At 38.4% G+C, this 15,097-nt stretch overlaps 1 protein-coding gene across 3 annotated transcripts in view; it reads left to right on the top strand.

Moving 5' to 3' along the window:
* Window positions 1–15,097, top strand: part of DNAJC5B (DnaJ heat shock protein family (Hsp40) member C5 beta) — an 89,425-nt gene that overhangs the window by 27,613 nt on the left and 46,715 nt on the right. For all 3 annotated transcript variants that reach the window (XR_005530928.1, XR_005530929.1, XM_039246990.1), the window contains one exon: window positions 4,194–4,321. Coding sequence is in view for 1 of the 3 variants with exons in the window: in XM_039246990.1 (XP_039102921.1) it covers window positions 4,203–4,321 (119 nt within the window). In the remaining 2 variants the exon portion in view is untranslated. The remainder of the gene's footprint in view (window positions 1–4,193; window positions 4,322–15,097) is intronic.

Genomic DNA, 15,097 nt, shown 5'->3' with positions numbered 1-15,097 from the left:
TGGTCACGAGAGCCATTGGCGACCATATCTATGCAGATCCAAGGTTAGGCTTACACGCAAGAGCTATAATAGAAATATATGCTAAATTCTAGGGCGCCTGGGTGGCTCAGTCGGTTACGCATCCCGACTTTGGCTCAGGTCATGATCTCACAACTCATGGGTTCGAGCCCCATGTCGGGCTCTGTGCTGACAGCTAGCTCAGAGCCTGGAGCCTGCTTTGGATTTCGTGTCTTCCATCCCTCTCTGACCCTCCCCTGCTCACAATGTCTCTATCTCTCTCTCTCAAAAATAAATAAAACATTAAAACATTTAAAAAAAAAGAAATGTATGCTAAATTCTACAGAAATAAGTGGTAGTATTATCATCAGGTCAGATTTCATCTTTTCTGTGAAGTTCTCCCTAACATTCCCATTCAAGTAAACCACTCACTTTTTATTTAGTTACCCAACAGACATCTATCACACACCTAATATATCCCAGGCACAATGCTGGGCCTCTGTTGGCACAAAACAGAATCTCTGTCCTCCAGAAAATCCCTTCTTGCTCTATCCTCAGTACTTGTTTAACCTCTAAACAATAGTTTTGTTATTGGCTTACAGTTTTGTATCTCATATTAGTCTGAAATCTCCCTAAAGACTTGACCTGCATTGCAAGCTTTGAATAAACAATTGAACTTTCTGCTGTGGATATTGCCATAATCTGTTTAGCATTATCTTCAGTGACCTGTAAATCCTTTTCCTGGATTAGTGACAGCAAAGCTCAAGTAGGAAGGAATCAAAGCTGGTCATGGAGCATTATGCTCACAACTGAAAATTGTGCATGTTTTGTTAAAATTGATTTTAGGACTAACTGTTGACTTATGGGAGCCATGACATCTCTCTTATTTAGTGAGAGATGGATGAAGAGTGAATACATTTTTTTCCCTCAAATTGAAACCATTTCTTGGGAATGCTGAATACAATGATAAATAGATAAAACAAAAATAACTATCTGTCTTATTTTTATTTCTTCCTAGTGTTTCTGAATAGCTCACCACAAACTTTCTTTATGAAGGGGTCTTAAACTAGATTTATCACTGCTCCTTTTATCTGTACGAGTAATGTCTACACGATACAGCTAAATGAATCTGTTTGAAATTCTTAGTATAGTATTGTTCCCCCCTAAATACCCATTCACAAGTATCAGGAAGCCACATTCAATTTAAAGGATGACTAGGGGCAATAACTTAAGATTAGCCTGGTTTGGAAGTGCTTGGGGAACCACTGGTGGTGTTTAGTTCGGAGAGAACATGACACTTAGGAATTTTGGTTAACAGTGACCCAAATCTAGCTAAAATATGCTCAAAAGAGAAAACGTGTGTAGATTTGTGTATGGGGAGGAATTTTATTGGCTCAATCCAAGGAAGAGTTGATTGAAAAGCTGTGGGAGGGGAAGAGTTACAAGTGGACCCTGAAACAACCAGAACCATGGGATTGAACTCTACTGGCTCTCTCTCCATCTTCCAGCCACTGCTCCTCTTCTTTGAATCAGTTTCAATCTCTCCATTTCAGGCCAGCCAACAATACCTAAATTTTACATTTTACTGGTTTTACCATCTGAGATTGTCCTATATATAAATATGCTAGGGGAGGACTCTGATTGGTCTGCCTTGGTACCCACTCTTAATCTATTCAACTGGGATCAGGTAAGACTAAGGCAAGTGTCAGGAAAGGCATGTGTTACAACGGGAACCTAAGCATCCCCAGAGAAAGGAGAACTAGTACACTAATAAGTAAAGTCTGCTACAGTGATCTGTGGCCCAAATTTCCCAAAAGGCATTTGTTAAGTTGGCTTAGGTGACCTCTAACTCCATATCTTACAGTCCTACATTTTCAATCATTATGTTGATATATTCTTAGTTTCTGACTCTGGGGATCTTGCTAACTAATGACATCTGAAAATCTCAAAGAGACAAGTCGGATGACTGTGGCCCTATTCCTTGTCCACAAAGCCATATAGAAACCCCTACCTTCCAAACCCACTCATTCGTGGCATTTAGTATGACTGGTGGAAACCTACTGGTTGCCTCCATTCCTGGCAACCAGAGGTGTATGAATGGTGCAGAGCTTCAGAATCCTGAGCATGTCTCTGTGTGGTGGCAGCAGGACACAGGGGACAGAGAAGGAAGTAGGGAGGGTGTCAGTTACTCAGGCAATTCTTCCTTCAGTTGTGAATAATCAGCTGGTCTATGGTTCCAGGATAGGGCTGACCTGTCAGACTGGAACACAGAGATGAGTGAGATACCCCAAGCCTTGAATTGCTTACTCCCTGGGAAACTGTGGTAGGTAGCTAAGAAAGACAAGTTAGTGCAGCAATGAAAATACATGCTACAATTTACTGAATGTCTGCTAGTCAGTATGAGCATCAGTCAGATTTTGTTTTGTAGCAGGTAAAGTAAGGATTCCTTCTCCTCTTGTCCTTGGGTGAGGCAGGAATTGGGGACTAGGCTCCTTCTGGTCTCTAGGGACACTCCTTTCCTAGGATGCTAATTGAGGAAGAAACAAAGAACTGTGCCACAAAACAAGCCTTTGTTCTTGGTGCCCCTAGGCAAGATTTTTGCCTGGGTCTTCCTTTTTTTTTTGGTTTTTAAAGTGTATTTATTTTGTTGAGAGAGAGTGCAAGTGTGGTAGGGGCATTCACTCTTACAGCACTTGCTGTACAAGACTCAAAGCCAAGACATGGACAATAATTTTCAAGGAACTTCCGGTCAGGGGAGCTTGCAATCAAAGTATTTTTTAGTTTCCTCATTTTGATTTTGTGGCAAAATTTAACATTTACTCTTTGAACTATTTTTAAGGGTACTATTCAGTGACATTAAGTACAATCACAGTGTTTTCTAATCATCACTATTATTTCCAGAACTTCATCATCATCCCAAACAGAAACTCTATGCCCATTTAATACTAATTCCCCATGTCCCCCAGCCCCTAATAACCTCTATTCTACTTTGTGTTTCTATAAATTTACTTATTCAAGGTATCTCATATATGAGGAATTATACAATATTTGTCCTTTTGTAACTGGTTTATTTCACTTAGTATAATGTTTTTAAGGTTCATCTGTACTGTAGCATGTGTCAAAATTCCATTTCTTTTTATGGCTGAATAATATTCCATTGTGTGTATGTACCACATTCTCATTCACCTGTTGATGGACATTTGGATTGTTTCTACCTTTTGGCTGTTATGAACAATGGTGCTATGAACACTGGTGTATGTCTTTGTTTCTTAATATATAAATACCCTGAATTCTTACAACAGCTTCATGATTTTAGGCACACTTCTGTTTCCAGTTTACAGATAGGGAAGGTCATGCAGCCGGTCATGGTCAAGCCAAATCTGACTACAGTGCACTCTCAGAATTACATACAGTGCTGCTTTTAATAAAAGTAGTTATCTTTTTCTAGCCTGTGATGTGGGCTTTATTATCCTTTTATAAATGAAGACCTTAAGGTTTAGAGAGATTAAGTGGTAGATGCAGGAATATCTCCAGGTATGCTTGCTTCTCTCCCCCTGCCCTAGAGCAAAGCATGGCAGGCAGATGGCTCCTTGGGTCAGATAGCCTGACCCCTTCTTTATAAACCATAGGGAAAGGATCTATCTCAAGTGCAAAATCCATGAACACTGCGGGGTCTTTGGCATCCATAGCTGCAGAGAAGTTCTAACCTGGCTCCCAGATGATTTTTCCCCCTGATACTTACAAAAGTTGTCTTTTATTTATTTTTAAAACTCTTTCTCTGTCGATGGCTAGGCCAATAGAATCAAAGTAAAATGGAAGATTATTTCCATTGCTAGCTAAATTGGGGAAACATACATAAAAGGACCTATGGAAATTCTGGGGGAAAAAATCTACATATGCCTGACCTGTGAGGATTCATTTTCAACAATTCTGAACCAGCTGGGTATTTAGATTACATTTCTAATCATGTGGACAAAGCCATATTCCATTTACATGGCTGCCTATAGCCTTTAACACCTTGACTTGAAGCTCTACGTTTGGCTTTCCTAACCCTTTTTTCCTCTCCTTTGTGGCTGGCACAAAAATGTACTTCAGATTGTCATTTTACAAAAGATTAAAAATAAACAATCTTTTCTTCAGAGAGTGGGATCTAGTATGTACAACCTTCATGACTATTTTCCCCTCTGCTTTTGCAGCCTGAGAAAATGGCATGTAACATACCTAACCAAAGACAGCGGACTATGTCTACATCTGGAGAAGCTCTATATGAAATTCTTGGTCTGCAAAAGGGAGCATCAAATGAAGAAATAAAGAAAACCTACAGGTACAGAGGAAGTTCAATGATGAGATTTCTTATACTACTAGTGATAGTTATTTTGTGACAGGCAAGTGCCCCCAGTTAAAGACATAAGCTTCTTGCCAAGACCAAGAAGCTTTATGTTCCCTGTTCTACAGAATAGGCAGTTAGGAATAGACAATGATGACACTGACTTTTTTAAAGAATGCTCTCATGATTTGGGGCCTTAGGAAAAGGAAATCTGTGTTCTAAACCTGTATGTCAGAGAAAGAGAGACGGAGATCACAGAGAATGACCAGGAGTTTTAATTTAACACAAATGATACACCATCACGGAATGTGGTAGAGATTTTTTTTAAAAGCCAGGGTGGGGGGAGCAGGGAAGGAGGCTTGTCACAACTGCTATATTATACAGCAATACTTTTCAAGTACTCAGTTTTATTTTTCATATCTGATCTTGTTCCAAGCTAGCTATTTTTGGAAAAACTCAAATATGTTTTTCTTTAAAGCTTCAAGGAATAAAAAAAAAAGTGTTGAGCACAGAATAATTTACTTATGGTAGAAAATTTGGAAATTACTCAAAATGAAGACAATAACATTTATCCATAATTCTATCTCTAGCAGCAATTATTGATATTTTGTTTTCTTCTAGTTTTTTTTTTTCTGTCTAGAAAAAAATCAAATCGGATTCATTGATACCCTCTTTCTTTTAAACAAGGTTCTATCATAAAAACATCTTGGTATTACTAAGTATTGATTTTTTAATGACTGCAGCCTATGGCTATTCTGTAATATAATTACTTTATGACATATTTTTGAAGTTTAAGTTATTTTAATTTTCCCCATACTTAATACCCCTGTACACAAATCATGATGCACATTTCCAAGTATTTCATTATTTTCTTATTGAGTAATAAAGCTGCACCTTTAGAGAGAAAAACTAAATCAAAATATAAATGAAAGTTTCTCTTGATTTGACCTTGAATTAGGTTTTTAAAACTTATGGTATTTTATTTGACAGATTGCAGTTTAGAATTTTTAAGTAGGCAAGTTTCATTTATGGATTTTGTCTTATCTGTCATGTTTAAAAAGCCACTCTCAATTACAATAAAAATACTAACCAATATCTTCTTCTAGTACATTTATAACTTAGTTTTATATTAAATCTTTGATCCATTTGGAGTTCATTTTGATATAAGGAATGAAGGTAGGATTCTAGATTTACTTTTTCCCAAATCACTTGTCCACCAACATTTACTGATTTCTCCATTTTTATCTACTGATGGGAAATTCTTTGGCTCTGGATTGGAACCTTCACCCATGTGGTAAACTGTGGGACCTGAAATGCCTTCAAGAAGCATGTGCTGGAGAATAAATGACAGAGGTGAAAATTGCCATTTGGATCTAAATGGTTACCTGAAAATGGTCAAGGAGTTTAATCAAAGTCACTATCAGTCTTCTAGTTTACATTTCACTTAAGGTGCTGGGGACAGACAGTTTTCATTGTTTCACTGCTCCCCAGTTATTTAGGAGCGTCCCGAGGAGCAGCTCAGTCTCCTGTGGGTGGATAGCCATGGCTGAGAGTTACTAAACTTGACACTTAAGGCTTCAGGCTGAGACACTATGCTGGAGGTGGGGGTTTAGAATCAAAGTAATTGCACTGCAAGCTTACTACCTCTAAAGATGCTCCCCAAACTAAGAAAAAAATAGTGATATCTAACTACTTTGTAAACTTTAAAACCCACTTTACTTTACAAATGTGACTTTTAATTGCCTCAATTAATTTTGGAAGCTAAAATTTCAGGTCATATCCTAATTAAGCCACTAATTATGCTGAGTTGTTTGCAAGTTTGATAATTACAACCTAAAGTCTTTTCATGTAATCAGCATCGTGCTATTAATTTTGTTTTAATGTCATACAAATATCATTTTTTTCAGCTGATTAGGGTGATAGTATGCTGCCAAAAGCATCTACTTCTATCTAAATTACACATTTGTATTCTGCAAGTTATTCAAAATGTTTGAGCAGGCTGAAAATCCACTGAGAACATTATTATTATATTTAGAGATCTGGATCAAAGCAGTCACAATATAGTGAAATGATAAGTCAGTGAAGGTTAATAAAATTACAAATTATTGAATGCATACACTGCTTGACCACTGTTGTAATCCTTGGTTGTGCTCCTGAAAGCAAGTCTGAATTAGATTTCCTTCTTCTCTTACATTTTATTTTTGACTAGATAAAATATTCATCTGGCTAAAATGAGAATATGCAAGCACATACACAAAAAAAGAGTTTCTCTCCTACTCAGATTCCCTCCTCAGGGAAGGCAATTTTTGTGTACCCTTCTAGAGAGATTTTAGGCCTATATAAGCTTACATAGAGACCTTCTGATCTGAGCAAAATGATGTAGACTTGTTTGTCTCTGCTCCTTCCTGACAAGCATGACTAAAAGCTTTGGAAATAACATAAGAGACACCTGAAAGGTAGAAGGAGGAAGATGAATTAGTTAGGGACCAGAGGACCAAGAGAACAACAGAGTGGCATGGCATCCAAGAGAAAGAAGCTCAGGCCCAGCCTTTTCTGACACCAAATCTAGCAAGAGAAGGTGGCCAAATAGCCTTATTCTACCTCCAAACTGAGCAAGAATCCTGCCAACAATTCTAGACAAGCCCAGAGGAAATAGCAAGGGGGAAGAACTAAATGTTCTCCTAACAAGAACCTACCAGAGAACTTTACCACCAGACTGAGACTCCCCTCTCCCACCCAGAGACCCCACTTGACAGAGGACATTAGCAAGCAGGATTCTGCCACAACAAGCACCCAGCCCAAAAAGTGGTTTTTGTCCATGTAGGCTGGAGATTCCCTTCCTCCACCTAAAGGCCCCAGGCCACCCAGCTTGGGAAGTTCCTTCACTTTCTCAGCTAGTGCCAGAAAGTACCAGTGGGGATCCCAGAGGCAGGAGACAAATCAAGAGGACCAACATAATACTATCAAGTCTCTGAAAATCAGGCTGCCATTGGAACTACAGCCTACAAAAGTAGGCTCTGACCAATATGCTAAATCTATTGGTTAAATAGATACGCTAAATCTCTGTTATCATAAAAAAAATTTAAGACCCAGAGTCTCCTCACATAATAGCCAAAATGTCCAGATACAATTAAAATCATTGATCATACAAAAATATAAAACAAATAAGAAAAGCTCACCTTGAATGAGAAAAGATCATCCTCTAATATGAACCAGAGATTAGAATTATTTGACAAGTAGCCATCATAATAAAAATTCCACAAGCAATGACAAATTCTCTTGAAACAAGTGAAAAAAAATTTTTAGAAGAGAATTAGGAATTATAAAAAGGAACCAGTGGCAATTATAGGACGGAAAAATAATAGAAATAATAAAAATGGCTGATGAGTTCAATAGCAGAGTGCAGCCAACAGAGGACAGAATCAGTGAGGTTGAGGACAAATCCATAGATTTTACCAAATCTGAACAACAGAGAGAAAATAAAGTGAAAACAAACTTAGCAGGGCCTCGGTAACCCGTGAGACCATAACAAAAGATCCAACATTTGTAGCACTGATGTCCTATATGGGGAGAAAGACAGTGGGACTGAAAGAGTATTCAAAGAAATAATGATGGAAAAATTTCCCAAACAAAACAAAACGTATAAATCCACAGATCAAGAAGCTAAGTGAATTAGAAATAGGATGAATCCACAGAAATCCATGCCCAGACACATCATAATTATACTTCTGAACACTAAAGGCAAGGAAAATATCTTGAAAGCAGCCAGAGAGAAACAACACATTATCAATAGGGGGATGTCAATTCAAAAGATAACAGATTTCTCATCTGAAATAACAGAGGCCAGAAGAAGGGATACACTATTTTTCAAGGGCTGAAAGAAAATTACTGTAAACTGCAAATTCTTTATCTGATGAAACTATACCTCAGGAATTAAGGGGAAATAAAGACATTCTCACATGAAGGAAAACTAAAAGAATTTGTCACTTAGCCAAATTTACTCTTCAAGAATGGCTAAAGGACATATTATGAAATAAATAATGAAGGAAGGAATCATTAGGAAGTAAAAAGAGCAATGAAAAATGCAGAAAGAGAGGTAAATACAATATACTAACCTCATGGATTTCCTAAATTATATATATGGCAATTGGCATAAAAATTATAACACTGTCTGATACTCAAGACAATGATATTTAAAAGTGAGGAGGATGGGGCGCCTGGGTGGCTCAGTAGGTTAAGCGTCTGGCTTCAGCTCAGGTCATGATCTCGCAGTTTGTGGATTTCAGCCCCGCATCAGTCTCTGTGCAGACAGCTCAGAGCCTGGAGGCTCTATTCAGACCCTGTGCCTCCCTCTCTCTCTGACCCTCCCCTGCTCACACTGTCATTCTCTCTCTCAAAAATAAATAAAACATTACCCAAAAAAAGTGAGAATAAAAAACCTAAATGCAAAGTTTCTGTACTTCACTCAAATTGGTAAAACACTGATCTCAGTAGAATGTGATTTTATATATATATAATATATATTTATATATATTATATATATTTATATATTATATATATTTATATATATAATATATATTTATTTATATATAATATATATATTTATTTATATTATATATATATTTATATATATTATATATATTTATATATATATATTATATATATATATATTCAACCAGTAAGAAAACTATACAAAGTAATATACTTCAAAACACTCTCTTCAGCTCTGGGAGACTTTGGAAGAGGTTCTAGCCACCAGATTTCCAAGCGTGCCCTGATATGCCCAGACTCCCAGTTCTGAACACTAGACTATGGTCACTCAAAGATGCATCCCTATCATAGCCCTACAACAAAGCTACCTGATTCTGTGTTCTCTTTGGTAACTTGAATGAGGTAAATATAGTTCACCATTCTATTGCTGCTCAGCAAGCACTTCAGGCGTGTGATTAGATCCTTCTTTTCTCGGTATTAACTGACACATAAAAATTCTTCACTCCAAACCCAGTAGACTGTTGATCTATACCTCATACCGCTACCTAATTATAATGAAGCCAAGAAGGCTGATCAGAGGATGTACTATGTAGTATGTCTAGTCTCTCTCAGAAGTTTAATGGCTTTATAACAACAAGTCTAGTTCATTATTCAACAAATATTCATTGAGCACTGTTTTAGGCACTGAGAAAAGTGCAGTGAGAAAAGATGAAATCCCTAAGATTCCTGAAGCCTATATTCTGGGCTGGGGGAGTAGGGAGGCCTAATAAAAACTAAATAAAATATACAGCCTATTAGATATTGGAAAGCACTATGGAGAAAAGCAAAGAAGGTAGTGTTGATTTTAACACTAAAATCCCTCTGTGGCAGTGAATTTTTTTTCTTGTTTTGTTCTTTTTAATTAAAATGAGAATGAAGAAGTAATTTGCTATTGAATAATTTGTATAAGTGAACAGAGCTCAATTAGCTTTTTCTTAAAATTTTTTTTACAAATGGTTTATTGGCAAGTTGGTTTCTCACAAGCAACTTAAATGTTAGTTATTATTTACACTGATACGTACATTTTTGAATTCAGGTAGAAACAAGATTAAATGGCCAAAAAGGAAGCCACCTGGTTTTCCTAGTGTTCTGGGGACAAAAGCCTAACAACGTGCTGGCCTACTAGATGAGAAATCAGACAAAGATCTAGCCCTTCCTTAGCTCCTCAGAATACCACAAAATCAGAGTGAGCTAGTTTTATACATTAGCACCTGGGATTCTGTGCCTCATGAATGCGCTTAATTTCTCCTTGTTGATGAGGTACCAAATACCCTGGTTCGCAGGGCAGGAGGGATTTGATTTTTCTATTCATTCAATTCCACATGGGACTTTCTGGAAATCACCCTCCATCTCTGAAGAGGTGAGTTCTCAGAGTAGACCAACATGTGGCAAATGCTATGTTCACAAGAAGCAGGAAAGAGTGCCATTTCCATAGTGATCTATGGCGACCCCAATCTGTGGTGCTCTTACCCATCTTTATTAGCTATTACAGGTCAAAACAGAGGCTGCTTCTGAATAAAGTGTAAATGTCAGGGGAATGCATAGCTAATAGAAGAATTGTAAATATTTACAAGGCAAAGTGATGATTCAAGCTCACAAGATAAATTGAAATTAATCTCTATCAGTACTAATTTGTTTCCTGAATTCTAAAACCTTCCACTAAAAAGAAGAGTATACGAGGCTATGTCAGTTATCTTTCAGGCCAGCAGCGTATCCTCCCTTCTCCCGTGGCAAATCTTCTCCCACGGCAAACTGTTCCTCCTAGTTCTTCATACGACTTCATTTGTTCCTGGGCACTACAATCATTATGATCAATGACTTTTCGTATCACTCACTCATCCACTCAATGTCTGTTTAGTACTGGATACTTATTTATATTATATTATGAGAAAATGAATGTAAATATCTATTTACATATCTATATCTGCCTATATACATGTAATTTGTACCGCTTAGAGATCTTACCTTATAAAGAGTTAGATGTAGTAAGGTTGGAAGATATATACAGGAAGACAAGCAAAATAAGGGAGTCTGTGGTGAGCAAAATAGATTGACTTGAGCATAGAGTTCATATTAATCATTTAAATGAAAGGAGTGTTTCATTCCATCATTCATTCCTGTCTTAGGTACTATACCAGTTTCTATAAGGAAATCATTGTCACTGACCTCATATAACTTGAGGTCTAATGCAGAAAACAGAAATTAATCAAATGTTGATAAAATTTAGTATATAACTACCAATGAGATAAAACATTTTTGGGGGAAAAAAAAAGCATTGCTCCATGAGGATTTATAACAGACAGCTACTTTTGGACTAGGGATTAGAGAAGTCTTCCCTGAGAAAGTGAATGCGGTCTTTCTTCACTGTTTCATTCTTTTCTTTTTGCTCCTCTGACTGGGTAATTTCCAATGTCCTATCCTCCAGGTAACTGATTCTTTCTTCTGCATGGTTGAGTCTACTTTTGAACTCTCTATTGAATTCTGAACTCTCTACTTTATTTTCAACTCTAGGCTTTCTGTTTGGATTTTTTGATAGTTGCTATTTCCTTGTCAAACTTCCATTTGGTTCATGTGTTGTTTTCCTAATTTTGTTTATGTTTTTTTTTAGTTCACTAAAACTCCCTTAAAGGGATTATTCCAAATTCTTTGACCATTCATAGATCTCCATTTCTTTAGGGTCAGTTATTAGAACTTTATTAGTTTTTTGATGGTGCTATATTTACCTTGATTTCTCATGATCCTTGATTCCTTTCTTTGGTACCTATGCCTTTGAGTAATGGGATTCCTATTCCAGACTTTACAGGTTTGCTTTGGCTAAACAGTTCTTCACCGGCCAGCTAAGTTTGGGTGTATCTGCTGATGATGGTTTTGAGCAAATGGGGCCTCCTATTATGGCCCGTTTGGGGGGAAAGCCACTGTCTGAGCTCTGAGGACAAGCATGGAGTTCTGCCACTGGCTGAGAACACTTGAACAGGACCACCAGCTTGGTTTCCTACCCAAGCGAGGGTGTAGAATGGGCTGTGCAGTTGTTTGAATTTTCTGGTCACGCTTACTAAATGGTTAGGACTGGGCACTGTATTCGGTAGTAGATGGATTGATGAATTAGTCTCCCTGACCTGACAGAGCAGCAGACCAGGGCCCAGGCTGATAACGGCTCTCGTGGAGACCCAAACCAGGCCTGAGTGTGCGCTGGATTCTCTGCTCAGGCAAGGCCACTGGTTTTGCTCACAGATGAGAGAAGTTTCAGGCTATGTTTCCTGTTCAAGTGCCACCGTCCAGAGGGCTGTTGAGTGTACTATGCAACTTGTGTGTGCTCTGGTTAGGTTCCTTGGCTGGACAGGATGAATGCTGTCTTTAGTGATGAGTAGGTCTATGAATTAGATTTCCTGAACAGGCACAGTAGGGGGAGTAGCTCTAAAACTAGTACATTTCTTTTTTGTCTTAAGTCATCCGATACCACACGTTCTCCGGCCAAACAAGGCCACTGGATTTACTCTGCAAACTGTTGGCTCTGTCTTCTCTTCTCTCTGCTCGAGCAGTGCTGGGTTGCACAGCTTCAAGCTGTTGCTGGCCCTCTGGTCAGAAGAGGCTGGAGCCCTTTCTCCACAAGGGGTGGGGTTATATCTCAGCCCCCCTGCCAGTCACAGGTGGGAATGGGAGGGGATGCTCTAGACTCCTCTCAATTTCCCAAACAGACTCTAGCTGTGAGAGGCCAGGTACTACCCTTAGCCTTTCCTCTGAATGAATCTGCCTGCCTGTGCAGAACACAGGAAGCCCCCACCCCTGGTACTGACACTGCTCTACAGCTGGCCAGTTCTGCCTGTCTACTTCTTGGCTTGAGGGCCATTGGGCTGCACAGCTTTCAGGGGTTGTCAACAGCCCTTGTGGCCAGATGGGGCCGAAGGCACTCTCCACATGAGGCGGGGCCAGGACTTAGCACCTTGCCTGGATGTAAGGAAACCAATGTGTAGGCCTGGCAAAACTCCTCATTTGAGGATCCAAATCAGGCAAATCTTCACCCTGTCAAGTTCCCTGGTCTGAGTGTACCCCCAACTGAGTTCTGCAGATGAGCAAAACTGCTGGTTGGGATTACAACTCGGGCACTGCAAGTATGAACTCAGTCTCCCTGGATCTATGTGCTCATTGTTGTAAGTCCCTTCCTCCTCCTTCATTACAGTCAGATTCCAGGGCTGTCCCCCAACGAATCCTTTGCAATACCTGTGATGCAAGATTAGATGCACGCCTATAAAGTGACCCACAAGGCTGGACGTGAGAGTCTGGCTGTCTCCCGGTGGGTTCTCTTTATCCCCTGGAGGAACCTGAGGCTCAGGGGAGTGCTCTCTGCTCGGTGTTGTGCTTTCCTAGGGAAGGGGCAATGAGGGCAGTGTGTAGCCACTTCTCTCCCCTTCTAACCGTCTTGGTCTGAGGTGCTGGGGAGTGCTTCAACCTCACATTCATGTTCTAGGATTCTCTCAGTAGTGTCTTTTTTTTTCTTTTTTTTTTTTTAATAGATGTTACTAGTTCTTGTAAGGGGGTGTGAAGTCAGGAACACCTATGTCAATGTCTTGGTGACACATCACTCCTATATGGCCTTAATTTTATTATAATTTACACCAATTTATATTGAAGGTAATAAAAAAAAGCTACAAAGGCAAGCCCAAAAGCCACAATGAATCAATGATAACAAGAATAATAAAAATAGCCAATATATATGGAATGCTTACTATGTTCCAGGCACTATGCTCAGTGACTTGAATTCATTATTCTACTTAATTCTCACATCTCTAGTGCAGGTACTATCGTTATCTTCATTTTACAGTTTCCTCAACCTCCTATATAGGTAAGTTAAGTAGCTGTCCAAAGTCACAGTTAATACTGGCCCGGGGTTGCCTTACTCTAGAGCCCATTGCTCTCAATTACTACATCTTTGATTTTAGAACAGCTACCATGAATCCAAAAGATTCAAATGCCAGAGTCTGAGTGATGAGCCATAATGGAAAATGGAGCAAATGTTAATGTCTGAGAAGAAAGGCTAGGGATGACATTCAGGGCTCTCAGCCCCAGTCGGGATTTAAGGACAGAAGTAGGGAGAGAAATCCAGAATGAGCATAGAGATTTAACTTCCAAACAATATGGGTAAGTAGGTCCACTATTAGCACAGCCTGAGAATGACTACATCACAGTCAATATGATATCTGTCCTTTCACTAGACAGAGTAGCTTTTGATATTGACAACAAGGTTCTGTATATTTTATAGTTAAAAGAGTAAGATCTGCCAAGAAATCCTTATAGGTCATAAGGGAAGGTAATGCAACTTTTTCTGACAATACTATTAAGTCCAATTGCTTCTTAAGTTATCTGTTGATAAACTAAAATCATGTCATCATTCAGCATGTTACCTGCCATATATCCTGCACCTATAGCTATGCCTGATAGACTAAGTGCTTAATAAATAACTGGTGAATAAATGCATGCATAAAAGCATAAATGAGAAAAAGCAATGTTTGCCTTTTTGTGTGCTTTAGCAATGGATATTGAGCCAAATGATCTAATATAGTTATTCAAAGAAGTTATGTGAACACAAATTTAGAAGCAGGGGAATGAAGGTACAACACTGTTAGACTTCATTAAAAATTGTTAATCTATTAGATACCAAAATATTCCTTATGTATGCTTTATGCCTATCAGTATTCTCCAAACAGAAGCATAAATAGTAAAAGTTTACTTTCAAAGGAATATGCTTTCCATAAACTTCAAAACATTTTACTGAAATTGGTATAGATATTAAAACTATCAATAGATGATTATGCCAGTGAAAATGGTGGAGAAAGGAACTCTAAAAGTTAGCTCTTCTATAAAAACAACTAAAAATCTGAAAAGAACTGTCAGAATCAACCTTTTCAGAATCTGGAAATTAAACAAAAGCCTTTGGCAATTGGGCTGTACTTATATATATATATTTTAACATTAACTATTGATAAGAGTGGTGAATTTCAAGGCATTTTAGGTTGTCTTAGTCCTATACCCTGTTCCTCAATTCAGTGGTAAACTTGAAAATAACTGCTTGCATTCCCAGTACTAGTACCAGTACTGGTACCAGAGGATGCAAAAACACCTAATTTTCAAATAATTATCATTGGTTAATCTGTCTGGGCTCTCTGAAAAACCTACTCAGAAGGCTTGTCTTTTTGTACCTAAATCGAAACATGTCAGCACTAAAGCTGACATGAAAGGGCAAGGGGG

The sequence above is a fragment of the Hyaena hyaena genome, unplaced genomic scaffold (genome assembly GCF_003009895.1).
Source record: "Hyaena hyaena isolate Hyena2069 unplaced genomic scaffold, ASM300989v1 scaffold_287, whole genome shotgun sequence".
Taxonomy (NCBI): Eukaryota; Metazoa; Chordata; class Mammalia; order Carnivora; family Hyaenidae; genus Hyaena; species Hyaena hyaena.
The sequence above is the reverse complement of the archived record's forward strand: the minus strand, read 5'-3'. Positions and strand labels throughout refer to the sequence as shown.